Raw genomic sequence first — 18209 nt, forward strand, 5'->3', positions numbered from 1 at the left:
AAGGGAGAGGAATACAGAGATAGAAACATCCATGAGAGAGAAACACCCGTCGGCTGCCACCCCCGCACGCTCCCCACCAGGGATGGAGCCCACAACCCGGGCGTGAGCCCTGCCCAGGAACCAAACTGGCGACCTCTTGGTTCCGGGATAGACGCTCGACCACTGAGCCACACCGGCCGGGCAAAATGTATACACATTTTAACAGCCGATAGCTGTAGATTCTGTGACATTTTGAAGATGAAATGTGTTCTGCCTTTAATAATTGGAAGTGCGTGTACATTTTCGGGGGACATCCTGTGTATAATAGTGACACCTGACCTCTGTTTTGGAACTAAGCTGTTTTAAAAATTCACCCATGTCAGAATCATCCCTCCAAAACTAGCACAGGGACCCACCCTCCATCTCGTTGCTTGTTAATCTTGTTTACAGAAGAGGTGAACCACCCCCCCCATCCCCTGGATTTTTCTGTCTTTTTCTGAGGAAGGTTTGTGAGTGAAATAGAGAATTTTTTAGACATTTGAGGTCTGCCGGGTGTTCCCTGGTTGGTTTTTTTCATACTCAAAAGCGAGCCATGAGGATAAAACTGCAGGTCACGGAAAGAGTTAAGAGGGTTCCGCGTTGGTGGCGTCAGAGGGACAGATGGGCCGCGCGTGGGTGGGGAAGCTGTGTGCACCAAGGAGGGCATGGAGCGCTCGGAGCCGGCCGGGCACCTAGCATGTCGGGGACTAGGTTCTGTGTTTCCTGGGGACACGGGAGGCTGAAGCCAAGGGAGCATATGGCCGGGAAGGGAGGGAACAGGCCTCTGACACAGAGGAAGTGCAGGCCGCTGAAGCAGCGAAATAACAGGGCAGGTGAGACGTGGCTCCGCAGAAGTGGCTCCTGCGGTTCTGAGGCGCCTGAAGCCTAAGAAGCTCAAACCGCCTCCGGTACTAAGGAAACTCGGGGGGGACACTGCTGCACGGCTCTGGCATGGGAAGCCTTTGGGTAGGATGGGGAAGGGGCCAAGGAGGCTGTCCCGGGGCCGTCCCCTGTCCCCATGCACGTCCCCATGCACGTCCCCATGCACGTCCCCATGCCCGGCTGAGTCAGCGGGGCCAGGAAGTGAAACCAGGTCACGCCTCCCAGCCGCAGAGGCAGGAAACGGGCAGAGAAGCCCCAGGAGATGCTATCATTGCCCAGGAGGAGATGCTATCAGCGCCCAGGCAGGAGGGTGACCTGCCCCAGCGACTGCGCGGCTTCTCTGGGTTTGCATCTGCTTCTTTGTTATCCCTCTAAAAAAACACACACACGCAACTGTTGGGTTCAGTAAAACAAAGCAAAAAACAAACAAACAGTTGCCTTGGTTATGTTGGAACAGGGCCCTCTGCTCGGGCCACCCGCAGGCCCGCTTCCGTGTCCTCCGGCCGCGGGCGGGGTCGCCTCACGCGGACCCCAGGCCAGCCCAGAGATTCGCGAGGAATAGTCCGTGGGGACCCTCCACGGGCGAGGCGGGTGTGGGATGGCACGAACAGCCTTTGGTCACCTGTGGGTGACTTCAGGGTCCACGCCCGTCCCTGCGGGAGCTTTGAAACCCACTCGGCGACGTGCCAGCAGTCGCCCCTTCCCCGTAGGCACGTGAGAAACAGACTGTGACTGAGGAGAGAAACAAACTCGTGAGTTTTATTATTGATTATTTAGGAGAAAAGCAAGGCAGTGAAACACAAAGTGGCACACACGCGAAAACCTGAGCACAGAGAGGGTGCGGCGCTTACCGCTTCTTTAGAAAGTGCACTAAAAATAAGCGCCGTGGAGTTTTAGAAAGGGCCCGTAGGTCAGTGCTTCATAGGCCGTCTTAGCTCATAACCCCACTGGGAATTGAACTGAAAAATGTATGGATTCATCTCCTCCTCAAAAACATAAATAAATAATGAATCTACACACGCAGAGGCTCTCGCAGGGCCGTCAGCTGCCGACGCCTGGGGCTCTGAGCAGGCGCAGGCGCAGGTGCAGGAGGGACGAATGGCGACGCCCGTGTCTAACCAGGCAGGGATGAATGCCAAGTTAAGACGAGCGGATGGCGAGGTTTGCGACAAATTAGGGTGCACAACTTATCTAAAGCAAATTCAAACTCCAAACCTTTTTTTTTTTTTTAATAGCACCTGCTATGTTATTAATAGGCAAGACATGGAAGCAACCCGAGTGCCCATCAGTAGAGGCGTGGGTAAGGGGATGCACATTTACGCAGTGGACTATTACTCGGCCATGAAAAAGAATGAAATCTTACCATTCGCAACAGCGTGGATGGACCTAGAGGACGTTATGCTAAGTGAAATAAGTCAGACAGACAAAGACAGATACCATATGACTTCACCTACGTGTGGAGCCTAAGGACCAAAGTAGATGAACAAATAAAACAGAAACAGACTCATAGATACGGAGAACAGGCCGATGGTTTCCAGAGGGGGGGTTGGGGGCTGGTTGAAAAGGTGAAGGGATTAAGGAGTACAATTGGGTCGTTACTCAGCCCCCGGTAGCTTAATTGGTTAGCACGTGGTCCCAATACCCCAAGGTTGCCGACTCAGCCCCCAGTCAGGGCGCGCACAGGAATTAACCCATGAGGCAGGAATACGCGGAACAGCAAATCGATGTTTCTCTCCCCCCTTCCCTTTTCTCTCTCTCAAGTCAATCAATCAGTAAAGAAGTAAAGATGCAAATCGGTATTTACAAAATAGTCATGGCTCAGGGAATGTAGTCGATGATATTGCAGAGCCTATGCACGGTGCCGGGTGGGTGCAAAATATGGGGGGGGGCGCTTTGTGAAGTGTATGATTGTGTGACCACCTGAAACTAATACAAAACAATACCGACTGTAAACTGTAATTTAAAAAATAATAGCACCTGCTGCATACAACACCTGTGAGGTGACTTTGAGCCCCGCCCTCCGGTTTGCAAATTGTAAGCTTTTATTTGTCTCAGTAAACACGGGATCTTCTGATCTTTTTGCCCTCAGGCCCGACAACAAGCCCAAATCCGGCACCAGATGGCGGAGGACAGCAAAGCCGACTATTCGTCGACCCTCCAGAAGTTCAACCACGAGCAGCGGGACTATTACCACACGCACATCCCCAGCATATTCCAGGTGAGGGGCCCAGGTCCGCCCGTCCGTCCGAGAAGCACGTGCCTCTGGGGTGTGGTTGCTGCTTGTGTCCTGAGGCTTCATATAATCCTAAGTGTCCTCCAACTCGAGCCGTTTTTGTGAAGCGTTCCGATCGGGCGCTGGCCCGCGGCAAAATGAAACAGGGTTAGTCTCAAGATGAGTCAGCAGCTTGGTAACTCCCCCGGTTTTCCCCTGGAGCCCTAGAGCTATGGCCCTTTGGTTAACGCTCTCTTTGCAAAAAGGACGGTCCTGGTTACCAAAAAAAAAAAAAAAAGCCAATTTAAGCTTAGGAACCAACTAACACTATAGGCCTTCGAATTGTTTTTCTTCCGACTCCTTTACCTTTTCAAAAATGGTGTGAGAAAAGGCGTGTAAGCCTCAAAACAAAAGAGAGACGCACGTGTCCTCTCACCTTGGGAACCTTTTACGACTTCAAGCCCAGTTGTAGAGAAAACGATAAATATTTGTGTCAAACGATCAATATTTGTTCGAGTTTGGGGTCCTTGCTGAGGCTGGCGCGGGGCTGGCCGGCCCGGCAGCCCGTGAGCTGCGCCTGCAGCCGGTGCAGGTCGGGGCCCAGGACACTGACGTCGCTCCGGCTGGGACCCCTTCGATGGGCCCGTTTCCTCCCCGGGCCGTTTACTGAGAAGGGACATCGTTAGGTAGCAGCGGCGACACCAGATTCATTCTGTACAAAACCTGACGTTTCAGAAAATCCAGGAGATGGAGGAGCGGCGGATAGTGAGGCTCGGGGAGTCGGTGAGGGCCTACGCCGAGGTGGACCGGCAGGTGGTCCCCATCATCGGGAAGTGCTTGGACGGCATCGTGAAGGCGGCCGAGGCCATCGATGAGAAAACCGTAAGTGGTGTCCTGCGGCTTTAGTGTACAGCCCTTTGTGGTCCCATCGTGTCCCCTCCCCTTCCACGGGGACCCCGCACAGTCTCCCCGTGCTGGGTTGTCATGCTCAGTGGCCGCTCGCGGGCCACGTGAGTTTTTCCCCGGGATGGGCCCGGCGCCTTTCCCCATCACCGCGAGGTTGTCACTCCGCACCGCTCTGCGGCTTCCGCCTGGTCCAAGCTTTCGGCGGCTGTATACGCCTGGAACCAAGAAACGGTCTCGGGGGGCCTTCTCTGAGCACCGGTGTGTGTTTTTAGCTAACCCTCGAGGATATTTTTTGCATTGCTTTTCAGAGAGAGTGGAAGGGAGAGAGGGGAATATTGATGTGAGAGAGACACATCGACCCGCTGCCGCCTACTGGGGCCAAGCCCGCAACCCGGGCATGTGCCCTGACCGGGAATCAAACCGGCGTCCTCTTGGTGCAGCTGAGCCGCCCCAGCTGGGTGGGAATTCCTTAATAATGGCCCAGTTTTTTTCTGTTTTTAGCCAAGTTGTTCTTAATTAATATTTGTTTCTCCAAATGCAAAAAAACTGGTTACTGAAAGTGCCTTCACACCTCACCTGGGCTCAGAGCTTTACAAACGACACTTTCTCATGACAGAACCGTTCCTAGGGAAAGATCTGTTACAGTCCTTCCCGAGGCCGAGCCACTGTGCCCGGGACGCGCCATCCGGCGTGCAGAGAGCGTTCACACGTATCTGAACGGGTCTGTGCGCGACGGGTGTGATTTCAGGACTCCCAGCTGGTCGTAGAAGCCTACAAGTCGGGGTTCGAGCCCCCCGGCGACATCGACTTTGAGGATTTCGCTCAGCCCATGAAGCGCACAGTGTCGGACAACAGCCTCTCCAACCCCAGGGGCGAGGTCAAGGTGGAGCTCAAGTTCGGCGGCAAGTCCAAGGGGAAGCTGTGGCCGTTCATCAAGAGAAACAAGGTACTGGCGGCCGGCGCCCCGAGCGACTCGAGCTGGTAAAGCGCAGGTTCGGGCTCTGCCTTTCAGTGTAAAAAATGAAACAAAGTAGGATTCTGAGCCCGTAGCTCAGAAGGCAAACACGGAGCTAGTGCGGTTTCCTTTTAAAACGGTGTTCTCTGTGGTGGTGGTGCGTTTGCCGTGGCCATCTGTCTGCCTTCAGGTGCACTGTCACTGTCCTGTCACCCACACTAACCGACCCCCGCCTCGCCATCTGCCGTCACGCCTGGGCCGCTGGCTGGGAGAAGGGCCGGGCGCGGGACCCCGCCAGCGTCTCTGGGCCTGTCACTGAGCTCGTTCCTGGGGCTAACCGCTCGGCTTCGGACTCACGCTAACGCTCGGATCCATGAACATTCTCCGTTTCCTTTTCATAGCGTGACGCGTAGGTGCATGACGTCATTAACCCGGGCGCAAAAGCCCCCGATCGAGGCAACGCTACCGCTGACCCCTTAGAATAGTCACCCTTGCGTTTGACAAAACTGTCCCACCCGCTGCTTTCACGGCCCCGGCGGTGGGGGGTCTCCGGCCCCCCCCCCCCCCCCCCCCGCCGAGCCACGTGAGGCCAGGCGGTTTCAGAGCCCTTCTGGCCGCCGGCTTAGGGTAACGGGTTCGAGCTGCAGCTTGCATGCGGAAGTCTTGTCGCGGGCTGCTTGTCAGGCATCTCTTGCTGTCCTGTTGCATCACATCCTGAAGTCCCCTCTCTCCTCCTGTCCCTCCCTGTGACACGTGTCCTCCCATGTTTTGTTTTGGACCATGGCCTAAATATTTAATCGTCTGTTTGACTTGCCTTTTGGATCGCAAATATTATTTGATGCTTATTTCTGTTTTGTGTTTTTTTATCTTCCTGTTTCTGATGTTCACTGTCACCGCTCCATCTCTCACACGTAGCTTGTGTCCCTTTTAACGTCCCCCCGTCAGCCTCCCCCTCCCCCTCCCGCCTCCGCCTCACCCTCTGCTGTTCCCAACGGCCCCCAGTCTCCCAAGCAGCAAAAGGAACCCCTCTCCCATCGCTTCAACGAGTTCATGACCTCCAAACCCAAAATCCACTGCTTCAGGAGCCTAAAGCGTGGGGTAAGTTCTGCTCGATCCCGTCTCTCTGGCGCGTGCGCTGCGGGTGCATGGTTTGTGCGCACAAGTTGTTTTGTCTGTGAATGAGCCCGCGGTGTTCTCCCATGACGTGGAACAGGCAGGACCCGAGAGTCGGGCGACAGAGAGGAAGGAAGCCGGGTGGCCCACAGGTCCCCGCCTTCAGCCCATCCCAGAAGGACTTTTCTCCGTTTCCCTTTGGAACATCCAAGTCGTTAATATTTTACCTTAAAAAAAAAAAAAAAAAGGAGATTTAGAATCTGTTTCTAAAGTGAGCTCCCTGTGAGATGTGGAATTACAAGTCGCTGTGCAGGCAGAATAGGGCTGCTTCGTAATTACTGAGACGGCCTGAGTGAGGTGGGGATGCCTCTCCTGAGCCGCGCCCCCGGGTTCGAAGGGGAGGTGCTGATAAAAAATCCTGGTGGTGTATCTGACTGGAGGAGGCCCGATGCAGTGTTTCTCTCTATTTATTTATTGTTTTTTAATATATCTTTATGGGTTTCAGAGAGAAGGAGGGAGAGAGAGAGAAAAACATCAATGATGAGAGTCATTGATCGGCTGCCTCCTGCTCACCCCCTGCTGGGGATCGAGCCCACAACCCGGGCCTGTGCCCTGACCGGGAATCGGACCCGGATCCTAGGTCGACGCTCAACGGCTGAGCCACACCGGCCGGGCCAGTATTTCTCTTTAAACGGTGAAGTAACAACAGCTGCTGACATTTATCGAGTGTTTATTACCTGCCAGGCTGTTCTACGCCCGATGTTACTTTTTTCAACCACCCTGGGAACGAAGCTGCTCGGGTTCCTATTTTACTGAAAAATAAGAGAACTGAGGTGTAAAAAGATAAAGGGAGGAAGGCGGACCCCCAGGAGTCCCTGTTCACAGTCTGGGATCCTGTGGCGGCCACGTCGAGAGAGAATCTGAACGCGGGGACTGGCTGCAGGTGCTGCGCCTCAGGCGGGCTGTCGTGACCCCGGCTGCGTGCGCTAAGCCCCAGTGACCCGGAGTCGGTAGCAGTTTGAAGGATTGTCACGGAGCCATGGGTGCGTCTGGCCCGGGCTGCCCCGGCCCGCTGTAGGATGGAGTGACGGGCGGGGGTGTCGAGAGCAAGCGGGCGGAGTCACAGCGCACCCGGGAAGGGCCCCCCAGTCCCGGCCTGGGGGGCAGCCGTCGTGGGGTGCTCTCACACAGACAGAAGTCCCACTTTTCCCTCCTCCTGTGTGAAAGAAAAGTGAATGTGTGATAGGTAACTAAGCTGCTCCCCTTTAAAATACGGAACAGAGACCCCTCCCTTTGTACGCAGAGGCCCTGGAATGGAGCTCAGGGTTTTATGTAAAAAACACAGTTGGTGGAACCATCTTGTTTTAGGTCGCCCGGCACGTCGGGCTAAGGATGGGAAGTCGGATGTCCTGGAGATTTGGGGACAGCACCGTTTGGGGTCAGAGGTCAGCTTTACCAGCGGAGGCTGGGTCTGCCGAGCCCAGCAGCTGGACCTCGAGAGTGCGGGCTTCCGGCGCCCAGCCGCCCCACTCGCTCACCGAGGAGTTTCCCACGTCCTGCCAGGGTGTTGTCACTGCACCGCAGTGTTTTACGCCCAGCATAAGTCAGTTGGCCCATCTCTGCCCCTCTGAGACCTTCGCGGGGCCTCGGCTCCCGTAGGTACAGTAGGTACCTCTGCGCGGTCTCTGGACTCCGGGCGACGCCGTTGGCGAGGGCGGGCCCGTCGCCTCTGGAGCCTTTGCTTCCCCTCTGGGCATCAGTCTGCCGGCCGCCGGCGGTTTCTGCGCCTGTCGCTCGGCCCTCGCTCAATGTTTAGAAGACCAGGGAATGGCCGTGAGCAGTGAGCCAGGAAAAAGGTGGCGAGGGAAAGCATAACACTTAAAAACTAAACACAGTGAGGGGAGAGACTGGTTAATTTGATGATTTAAAGGACCCCTCCCCATCTTTGTTTTGTTTTTTAACCATAATTAGCAAAATGCCTTTTATTTCTTTCCCCCCTCAATTCTATGTTCAGCAAACCTCTGTTAAGAAATGTCCTGAACGGTGTGTTTTCTTTCACACACACACAAATACACACTAAGAACGTCAGTGAAGAAATAGAAACATATTCGTGTTTCTCTTATGTTAGTCGGGTCAGATCTGATGTCCCTTCAGGAAAAAGCAGCACAGAAAAAAGAAAAAGGGAAAAAAAAGGAAATACATCGTAGAAGTGAGGATAGGAAATTAAAAAAAAAAACAACAAAAAACCTGAAGTTTGGGGAAATAAATTTGATGTTATAGCCATTTCAAAGCAGAAGGTGCACGGCTCTGGGGGCCCGTGGCTAAAACGACACGGCCCTTGCTGCTCTGATGCGAAGGCTGTCGGCCAGAGGGAGGAGCAGAACAGACCCGTGATTTTCAATGTGTCTTTTCACTTCCCGCGTTTGCAGCTTTCAGGTGCAGATTTGAATAATTTGTTTCTGTTACCAGAACGTATCAGTCTTGTGCAAACACGTCTTAGCTGATTTTGTTTCTAAACAATGAAACAGGATACAATGTTTCTTGCTGTAAGTCAGCGGCAAGAAAGTTTCGTCTCATGGAACAAAACGAAGACGGGCGCCACCCGAGCGCGGTCTGTTGTTTCGCCCTCTCCTGGGCGTACGGTACGTTCTCAGTGCCGTCTGCGAAGTGGAACTTGATCGCCCCCCCCCCCATTTGTTGGATGTTACAGTCTTAAGGTTACTTCTGCTTTATTGACTGTCTCTTGTCCTCTTGCTGGTTATTGGCAGACTCGGCCTCTCTGCTTTCACAGAGAACTCACCAGGAGGACGCTAGGGACAGCCACGTATGCATTTGAAGCTAGGGACTATGTTGTAAGTTCGCCGTGGTGGCAGGTCACGCAGCCACGGCACAGGCACTAACCCCACTGACGCCACCGAGACTGGGGACCCAGGCGCACTCGTTATGCTTCCACCGGGAAATGGCATCCCTGATTGAGAGACCCCGACACGGGGCGCGGGCGGGGGGCGGGGTCTCCTTGTACAAACTCAACCCCGAGCCATTTCACCTGGGAAACTTGCCTGGCAAAGGGATCCGAACTTCCCAGTAACAATCTAACTTCCTAAAAATGTCAGTAAGCGGAGCTTGGTTTTTCCCCCTTTCCACTGGCGGTGATGCCACCTGAGAAGATGTCCCTGGGTTGGTTTTGACAGCAGAACTTCTCCTATAAAACGCAGCCACAGAGCGTGGTCACAGGAGGGTGACACTCTTACAGGTGGCCGTGGTATGGCACGGTCAGCCGCATCCACACCTGCAACCGGTGATCCCTAAGGGGGTTACCCCATAAAGCTTGGAGCACCCCCAAAATCCATGCAGCGTGCACAGGGTCGCAGAGGAGTGGAGTGACGTGGCCCTTACATGCACTGCCCAGATGTTTATTTCGCTGTCCCCTTTCTTTGTACTGAGTTTAGTACCTGTGGCTGCCCAGTGACACGTGGATGCACTACCTCTATGTCCCCTCGTGTGCTCTCGACACGTGTGGCTCCCCGGGCTCCATAATTGTCGCCCGAAGCTGACAGATTTTCAGTTTTCCGGGGGTCTCGCAATGCACGGTACCCAGCCTCTAAAACACCCTCTTAGCAGAGGGGTCGGTTTCTAGCTGGAAATGATCTAACTGGCTGGCTTACAACCTGAGACGGAGAAGCAGGTCACAGTCGGTAAAAGGAGCGATACAGTGATGGTGGGAAATGGGACGGGTCCCAGTGCTTGCTGCTCTGTCTCTATCGGGATTTATCTCGATCCTAACGACTTACCATTGTTGTTACGAAGTGGTACTATTCGTATGCTGCCGGTTGGGATGCTAAGGTCCTGTGTTTTAGAATGCTTGGGACAGAATATGTAACTTTAATATTTTTAGAAAAAAAAATTTGTTTTAGTTTTTATTGATTTCAGAGAGAAAAGGAGAGGGAGAGAGAGAGAAACATCAATGATGAGAGCCACTGATCGGCTGCCTCCTGCACGCCCCCGACTGGGGATCGAGCCTGCAACCCGGGCATGTGCCCCGACCAGGAATCGAACCCCGATCTCCTGGATTCTGGGTCGCTGCTCTACCGCTGAGCCACACTGGTCGGGCTCTTTTCCTAATTTTGAGATACTGTTTGGGGTCCAGTCATCCCTACATCTTTGCTACCCTTGAGGCCCAGCAGGACGGCAGCTGCTGGCTCCTGACAATGGTCACAGAAGCCCCAGCGAGGAGAGGCCCTTGGCCATCTATTTCCCAAGCTAACTGGCAAGAGCAGCTACCCCTGTTAATTCCCCAGGTGCCACGTCACCCCTTGGGCAGGGCTCAGAGGCGATGGGGGACCCCTCCCTGCCGCGGTGCGGGCGGAGCTGTGCGCTGCTGCTCAGGCGGCGACACATTGTCCGGCCTCCGCCTGGCGCCAGGGGCTCCCGGGCCCCCCAAGGAGCTCGCGGGCCTTGGTTTCCTGCTCAGCGGCCTGAGAGTTTGCCTCCGAGCCTTTAAGAAAGGCCAGAGTTCCTATTTATCAGGTTCCCTGCCCGTAGAAATACCACCTGCCTGTTGTGGGAGCGATTGCCTGCCAGGCTCTTTCAGTCTGTAGTAAGTTTGGTGCACAAAAGACTGTGATTATTATTTTTGTCTTTTTAAAAAATGTTTTCATTGATTTCAGAGAGAGGAAGGGAGAGGGGGAGAGAGAAACATCAGTGATGAGAGGCATTGACCGGCTGCCCTGCACGCCCCGACTGGGGAGCGAGCCCGCACGGGGCACGTGCCCCGACCGGGAGTCGAGCTGTGACCTCCTGGTTCGTAGGCCGACACTCAACCACTGAGCCACGCCGGCCGGGCTGTTTTTGACTTTTCTAATCGTTACATGTTACCAACTGCAGACTTATTTTCGTTTCTCTCTGGGCCGGTGGGGACCGTACAGAACTGTGAGCAGAAGCCCCTTTCCTGTCTAGTCTTTGCTTTGGTGACAGGGCAGCTGGAGGAGGGTTTGGTGGGGACCAGCCCCCGCGTGAGCCGGCACAGATCCGCTCCGGGCCATTTTCACGGAGCTCCCGGTGAATTTGTGTGATGTTAACGGGGTGGAGCTGACCGAGTTCCTCTCCTTCTGATGTGTTTTCTCTCTCTCTCTTTCCCCTGTTCCCCCCGAATCTGTACACGAAGCTTTCTCTCAAGCTGGTAAGCACGACGCTCCCGCATGCCCTGGGTCCAACGGGGTCCCTGCGTGTGTCCCCCACGGCCCGCCCCACGCGAGCTGCCTGCGCCTCCAGCCGCTGGCCTGGGTTTCTCACCCTCCGTCAGCCTTGGAGCTGAGAAAATTAACGCTTTGCTCACGGTTTCGGTTTTGGTGTTTTGGTTTTTGTTTTATTTACTACTGGAGCCTTAAAAGGATGGCAAATGTTGATGAGCTTTATTTAAATATTAATATTAATATTAAGTCATGGGGACTTTATTCATTGGACCATTTAGAGTAAAAGTAAATTTAACCATCTGGGAAGATGCTCCTCCCAGAGAGCCAGAGCCCACGGCAAACGCGGGAGCCCGAGGGCCTGCAGGGGCCACGCCAGCCTCCGCGCGGGTCGCAGGCAGCCGCGAGGGCGGGCGCCCTGAATCTCCAAGGTGCTGCTTAAATGGCTCGGTGCCTTGTGCTTAGCTGATTCTAGAAACCGCAACATAAAAGGGAAAAAATATAGATATATATACATATATATATATGTATCATACATATATATATATAGTAAAATAAAATCACAAGATGAGTCACGGACAGTGAACAGAGCCTCCTGACTCCCCCACTGACCGACTCAAGTGTTCAGTGCTGTTTCCCCTTAATTGTGAAGCCCCAGTAAGCAAACTAACCGTTACACGTACGAAAAGAAAACCTTCAGCAGTGTAGCCTGTAACTGGGCCTCGGGCATGTGTGAGTTCCCGGGTCATGTTCTCAAACATCCCAGCGGAGACATCCCGACGTCACGGGCGGCGACAGACGGACAGCCCGGCGGGGAACACGGCGAGCGCCCCCCCTGCCGCGGGTACCGGGCTGCGTGTTCGCAGCTGTGCCCGCACTCACGCGTGTGCGGGCGCAGATATTCCCACGCAGACGCGGAGCTTCTCCGGCCCGGGCTCAGTGTTTGGCGACTGACCCAACCCTAAAGAAAATGGGTATTTTCATTAAGTGAAACATCCCCTAGACTGAGGTAAAAGTCTGGAGACGCGCCCTTGCTTGAGGACGTGAGGAAAGGTCCAGCTGCTCCGGGCAGCGGGCCCCCGGGCAGGACGATCGGGAGGCGCCTCTCGGGCGCCAGGGGTCCTTCCCGCTTCCTTTGTGCCTTCGCTGAGGCTCCCAGCGGGTCATGCTGCTGGGCAGTCTTCCTGGTCTGAGACAGAAACCGTGTTACCAACCTGCCCCTAAACTGTCGCTTTAGCCCGGGGTGGGGACGTCTGGTCTGGGCCCGCCAAGGCCTCGAAACTCAGTAAACCTGGGAGCTGTTTCGCAGCTGATTTTCAAGTTGGTCATTTTGGACAGCCCTCGAGTGACGTTGTGAATATCCAAGTGGCCCCCGGCGGAACGAAGGTTCCCCAGCCCCGCCCGTGACGTTGCTTTGAGCTAGTAGAGGCCTGAGGCCCCCAGACGTGGCTGGGGGGTCGGGGTGCGAGTCTCGGGGAGCAGCTCCTCACTCTGCAGTTTGGGGCAGTTGCTCGGGAGCCAGCGTTCGATTCCAGAAGCTGTAAGACAGGAGCCTCCTGGAGCCACCGCCACTTAAAGTACAAACATGTGCGTGACCCGCCTTCCAGGGCCAGGGCCACCCGGTCCTCTGTACCCCGGGGTGCTCCAGAGACGGCAGAGCGTGTCCCCTGACCCGGAGCTGTGAGTAGAAATTCCTTCGGGCAAAACGAATCGCAGGTCAGGCGGGGATCCCAGCTTCCGAGGGCTGATTGGAGAGAGTGGCCGGTTAAGGTGGATCCCCGGAAGCCCTGCGTTTCCTTGGATCTAGAAGGAGCTCTTAGCCTGAACCTCCCCGGGCAACGGGAAGCTTGTTGGAGCCACAGTTACGAGATTCGTTTTTAAATGACAGCACGGAAGCGTAGGCGAGCTGTGGAGGGACCCTGGTCGGTCCGTGAGACTCACTCCTGAGCCCCTGGGAAGAATTCATCGATTTATTGTGAAAGTCACAGGCACAGTGTGTTTGGGGTTTTTTGGTCAGGTTTTATTTGTGGGTATGAAGCGCAGGGTGTTTTGCTCACACACTCCTCTGCAGCTGTTCTTGCCCATGCAAATGTCACACCTGTTCAGTCTAGACCTGTGTCCCCAGTAGGGCTCCACTCACCCCATGGGGCTGGCTAAGTCCTGGCTGATTAAAATTAAATAAAACTTTAACATTCAGGGCCACAGTTGTACTGGCCACTCTCCCCGTGCTCAGTAGCCAGGTGCAGCTGCTGGGGGGGGGGGGGGTGCAGACATGGGCCCACCCATGGCCGCAGGGCGTCCCTCCAGACCTGGGCTCACGGATATCAGTGACCTCACACTGACCGCCTGGAGGTTCCCTGACTCCTGGCGCAGTGGACCTCGCACTGTGCCTTGTCGCATTCCAGCCCTGAGGACAGGACAGGCCCGAACCCCGGCTCCAGAGCCAAGTCTCGGCTCCAGAGCACACGCTGATCGTTCTACGAAAACTTTGCCCGTGAATAAGCCATTGAGCTTCAGGTGATGGAACCGTGCATTTGGAAAGCACACCATCCGGGCTTCAAGTATCAGAACATATTGTTATATGGGGGAGGGAAAAAAGTCTGATTTGTTTAATGTTAGAGATTAGTTTGCTTCGTTCCAATTTTAGAGGCAAATTGAATTTCCTTGGTTTGGCGTTAGGGAATAGTTACCCCCGTCCTGGTTTCACTCACACATTATTTGTGCACACACACGTGCACACTCACATGCACACACGCTCACACGTGCTCATGCACGCACACCTTATTTCTTCCCATGTATGCACACACGCATGCGCACAGCTATGAGAACATCAGCCTCTGCGTGTCCCTGCTGCTGACCTCTGCTGGGTCACACGCCTCCCACACCGCCTGGTGTTTGACCATCAGCAGCCTCGGAACGTCAGTCACCAGCCCCTGTGGCAGCCGCTCAGGGGACCCCACCTGACTTGGCAGTGACGTTCCCGGGGTCCCTCCCTTCCCGCCCTCTCCCCAAGCCCAGCCTTTGTTTCACTGGTTCCAAAGTAAAGCCTCTGGTCTGAATTCCCTGGCTTTTCCCTGGGCAGGGAATGAGCCACTTTCCTTCTGGAAGGGGCCTCGTTTAAGTGGAAGCCCTTCTGCCCCCCCCCCCCCCGAGCTCCTAGCAAGCGAACGTGTGAGTCCAGACGCTCGCCGTGGCGTTTCCACTTGGAGTGCAGGGGGGACAGCAGCTGTTTTGAAAGGGAATCGAGGTCTCAGCATCTGCTTTTGATGGATTGAGAGCAGCTGGGCTCGCTCCCCACGTGGCGGGAAGCTGATTTGGGGGGGGGGGGCGTCCTGTACGAATGTTCTGAGATTACCCTGGAGATGCCCAAAGAGTGTGCAGACTTTCAGGGCAGCGGGCAGAGCGCGGGGGGAGGGGAAGGTCTGTGTTTCAAATGCTCTCTTCACCCACCCTCCCTGAGGAGCTCCATGTCCCTTCTGTCACTTCGCAGGATGGAAACCAAGGGCCTCGGCCTGTGTGGAGGGACGGAAGGAATACTTAGACGGGGTCACGGGACGGGGGACGGGACGGGATGGAGAGCAGCCCATGGGGCGCTCGGCGCTGTTTTACATGGGGAAAATCTGAACTCAGAGCCGCCTAGGGCCTTGGTGTGGCAGCAACTGCAGAGTGCGGGCTCTGTCTCAGACTCTGCCCCTTGCTCCGGCGCGGAGTCAGCAGTATTCCTTCCTCGCCTCCCGCAGCCTCGCTCCTGCCCCCGGGACGCGGGGGCTTGGGGCCTAGTCTGCATGCACTGACCTGCTGGGCCGGGCCCTGGGAGAGGGCTGGGTGTTTCGGGGGCGGCCTCGCCCCTGCTGTCTGGGCCTCCCCCCTGCAGGCCGCCTCCCGGCTGTTCTCCAGGAGCCCCCAAGGCCTTTCCCGGCTCATTTCTGTTTTCGTCCGCAGGGCGGGGCGCCGGAGGATTTCAGCAACCTGCCCCCGGAGCAGAGAAGAAAAAAGCTCCAACAGAAAGTCGATGAATTAAATAAAGACATTCAGAAGGAGACGGATCAAAGGTAGAGGGGCTGGCAGTCCCTGGGAAGCGCGCCTCGGGCTGGGGGATCCAGGCGCTGACCTGGGCCAAGGGAAGGGCTCGCGGCAGCCGGGCTCTCGGGCGGCCTGTGGCGCTGACCACGACGGGCTGGGAGATCTCGCGTCAGTCGGTTCTGTTCTGAGCCTGGGGAGCAGAATACACAGGATTATCTTTCCCCATAGTGCGTAGGTGAGCGGTTTTGTACCAATGAGGACGGAAGAGTGGCCTGGTCCTGCCCTCTCCCCGCACCCACACCCCAGCTCTGGGATCAGTCACCATCAGTCTCCCCTTCTGCTCGCCCGCCCGGGCTGCTTCCCTTTGTATAGAGTGCGGTGCCGGTGACCAGAAAACAAATCAGCATCTTACACGCACACCCAACCCTTAGCAGCGTCAGCCGGGCCCTGCTCTGGGGAAGGGGTGCCCCGCCCCCGCCCCAGGGGCTCTCGTTTCCTGAGCTGCTCCTAGGGATGGTGCGGTGGGTGGTGCAAGGGGGGGGTGATCTCTCTCTCCCTTTATCCGTCCCTCCCTGCTTTTATAACTGTCACGCTTCCCCATCACTTAGAGGGTACTTGCTAATGGTCCAGACTGATTGAAAGCCCTTTTGCTAATGGTCTCACTGAGCACATCGGGTGAGTCGTTCCTCTAGTTGAGGTTTGAACTTGGGCTTGTCTAAGAGGTAACTTCAGGCTTTGTGCTCCATAGAGGCCCACGTGCCGACCCCACGTGCGTTTGGTTGTGTTGAAGCTGGGTTAAAATGTGGCTGTGCTGGAAACAAAGTTGCTAGATCCCTGCACAGGGGACGCCGCCTTCACCCTTCTGCCTCTGTTAAGGCGGCTCCTGAGAAACATTGTTGCACGTAAGAGACAGTGGCAGGCGTCTGACTAGCGTCGTCCCACTTCTGTATCAGAATTTACTTCCTGAAATGAACATTTTTGTCTTTGTACTTTTTCTCACATGTGGGACGGGATACAGAGGCTTTATGAATATATAAACCTAATCAGACCTCTTGCTGCTTAATAAGTGAGCAGCTATATTTTGTACAGGAGGGAGAAGTGAGGACCCAAGTGTCTGAAATGACATTTTATAGGGTGATGACAGGCTCCCCTTGTCCAACACCGTGGAGCAAAGCTTCTCCGTCACTTGGCCGTGGGACCTGGTTAACCTCCCAGCCCCACCAGAGCCCGTGATGGTGGGAAGGCCAGTCCCGCCCAGCTGTCCCTCCATGACCTTCCGCTGGGTATTTACTGTGCCCAAGGAAAGGGCCGGGGCCTGAGGGTAAAGCAGTGAGCAAAACATAAGCACTCTGCTCTCGTGCAGCTCACACAGTGTGCAGAATAAATGACTGTGAGCAGAGAGGACATTATTTGGAAATGGTTTTGTTGGTTGTTGTTTTTTTTAATTTATCTTTATTGTTGCAAGTATTACAGAAGTCCCCTTTTTTCCCCCATCGACCCCCTCCATCCGGCACCCAGCCCCCCTCCCCCAGAAATTTTTTTTAATAGTCAACCCAAAAAGGCAAGGCAGGAGAGGAAAAATACGTAGAGCGGGCAGGACAGATCAAAAGCACAGATTTGGATGGTGGATGTGAAAGACCAGGTGCCCCAGGCACCCCGGATTCAGATCTGACCCCCCTTGTGCTACTGCGCACTTCAGACGAGCGCCTTAGCCCCTTGGGACTCAGTTTTCTCATCTTTAAAAGGGAGTTAGCGTGAGGATTAAACATGTCAGTGTTTGCACGGTGCTGAGAACAATGCCAGGCACGTAAGTGTTTGTAAAATAAAACGAATCAATATGGTAAATGTAGAGGATGTACGGTTCCAATTAAAAGAGGCTTTCAGTCTGGACACGAACCCCAGATCACCTGTACGTCTACGAAAGACGCATCTAACGCGTCACGTGTAGCAAGTGTGGGCGTTAAAGAATGGAAAATGCATACGGCGCAAATGCCAACCGCGAGAAACTGGCCTGGCGACTGACTTCCAGCGCCCCCAGGCTGCTCAGCTCAACAGGCCCATCGTAACCAGTCATTCAAATAAAGGGTTCAGTTCGCCAAGAAGATACAAAATTTTAAGTCTGCAGGACCATCGTAGCTGAGGACAGTGGGGAGATCCACCCCGAGAAGGCAGCTGAAGTTTTAATGTCGGTCTCTGGGCTATGCAGGCCTGGGGAGCAGCGCCCCTGAAGAGACGGTTTAGAGGGAGCTGCCCCCGTGCTCCCCTCCCTCCCCCGCTCGGCGCCAGGCCTCCGAGTCACATGGTTCCCGGGGTCATCGGGGAACGTGACTGGTGGTGACACTAACCCTTCCCGCCTTCTGCTCCTGTTTCTCAGAGAGGCCATCACGAAAATGAAGGACGTTTACCTGAAAAACCCTCAGATGGGAGACCCCGCCAGTCTGGACCACAAGTTGATGGAAGTCGGCCAAAACATAGAAAAGCTGCGACTCGAGGCCCAGAAGTTTGAGGTATGGCAAGACTGTTGCTGCGGGGGACGGGGGGAGGAAGCGGAAGGGACCGGCGTCGCGGGCCACCTGCGGTCACAGAGCACGCAGCATTTCTCACTGGGAGGGTGCCGCCGGGAACGCCGGGGTCACGGGCTGTGGTGGAAGGAAACAGTCATCCCACGAGGCCTGCTTCCACCACTTCCTGTTCAGCCCTGGCCCGTGTGGCTCAGTGGTCCGAGCTTCGGACAAGGACCAAGGGGCCTCGGGTTCAATTCCCGGCCCAGGGCACATCCCGGGTCGCCGGGTCGATCTCCAGCCCCTTGGGGCTCGAGCAGGAGGCAGCCCATCGATGTGTCTCCCTCACGTAGATGTTTCTCTCTCTCCCCCTCCCACTCTCTCTGGCAGGCAATGGAAAAAATATCCTC

At 55.3% G+C, this 18209-nt stretch overlaps 1 protein-coding gene across 4 annotated transcripts in view; it reads left to right on the top strand.

Annotated features, from left to right (window-relative positions):
- FNBP1 (formin binding protein 1) overlaps positions 1 to 18209 on the top strand; it is an 85688-nt gene that overhangs the window by 58064 nt on the left and 9415 nt on the right. For 3 of the 4 annotated variants that reach the window (XM_087823024.1, XM_087823023.1, XM_087823025.1), the window contains exons 7-12: positions 2990 to 3118; positions 3848 to 3994; positions 4767 to 4964; positions 5889 to 6071; positions 15218 to 15327; positions 17673 to 17805. In XM_087823024.1, the coding sequence (XP_087679150.1) occupies positions 2990 to 3118; positions 3848 to 3994; positions 4767 to 4964; positions 5889 to 6071; positions 15218 to 15327; positions 17673 to 17805 (900 nt within the window). Of the gene's footprint in view, positions 1 to 2989; positions 3119 to 3847; positions 3995 to 4766; positions 4965 to 5888; positions 6072 to 8854; positions 8939 to 11250; positions 11266 to 15217; positions 15328 to 17672; positions 17806 to 18209 lie in introns of all 4 variants that reach the window. The other variant, XM_087823026.1, reaches the window with a different exon arrangement.

This window comes from Miniopterus natalensis, chromosome 12 (assembly GCF_054644295.1).
Source record: "Miniopterus natalensis isolate mMinNat1 chromosome 12, mMinNat1.hap1, whole genome shotgun sequence".
NCBI lineage: Eukaryota > Metazoa > Chordata > Mammalia > Chiroptera > Miniopteridae > Miniopterus > Miniopterus natalensis.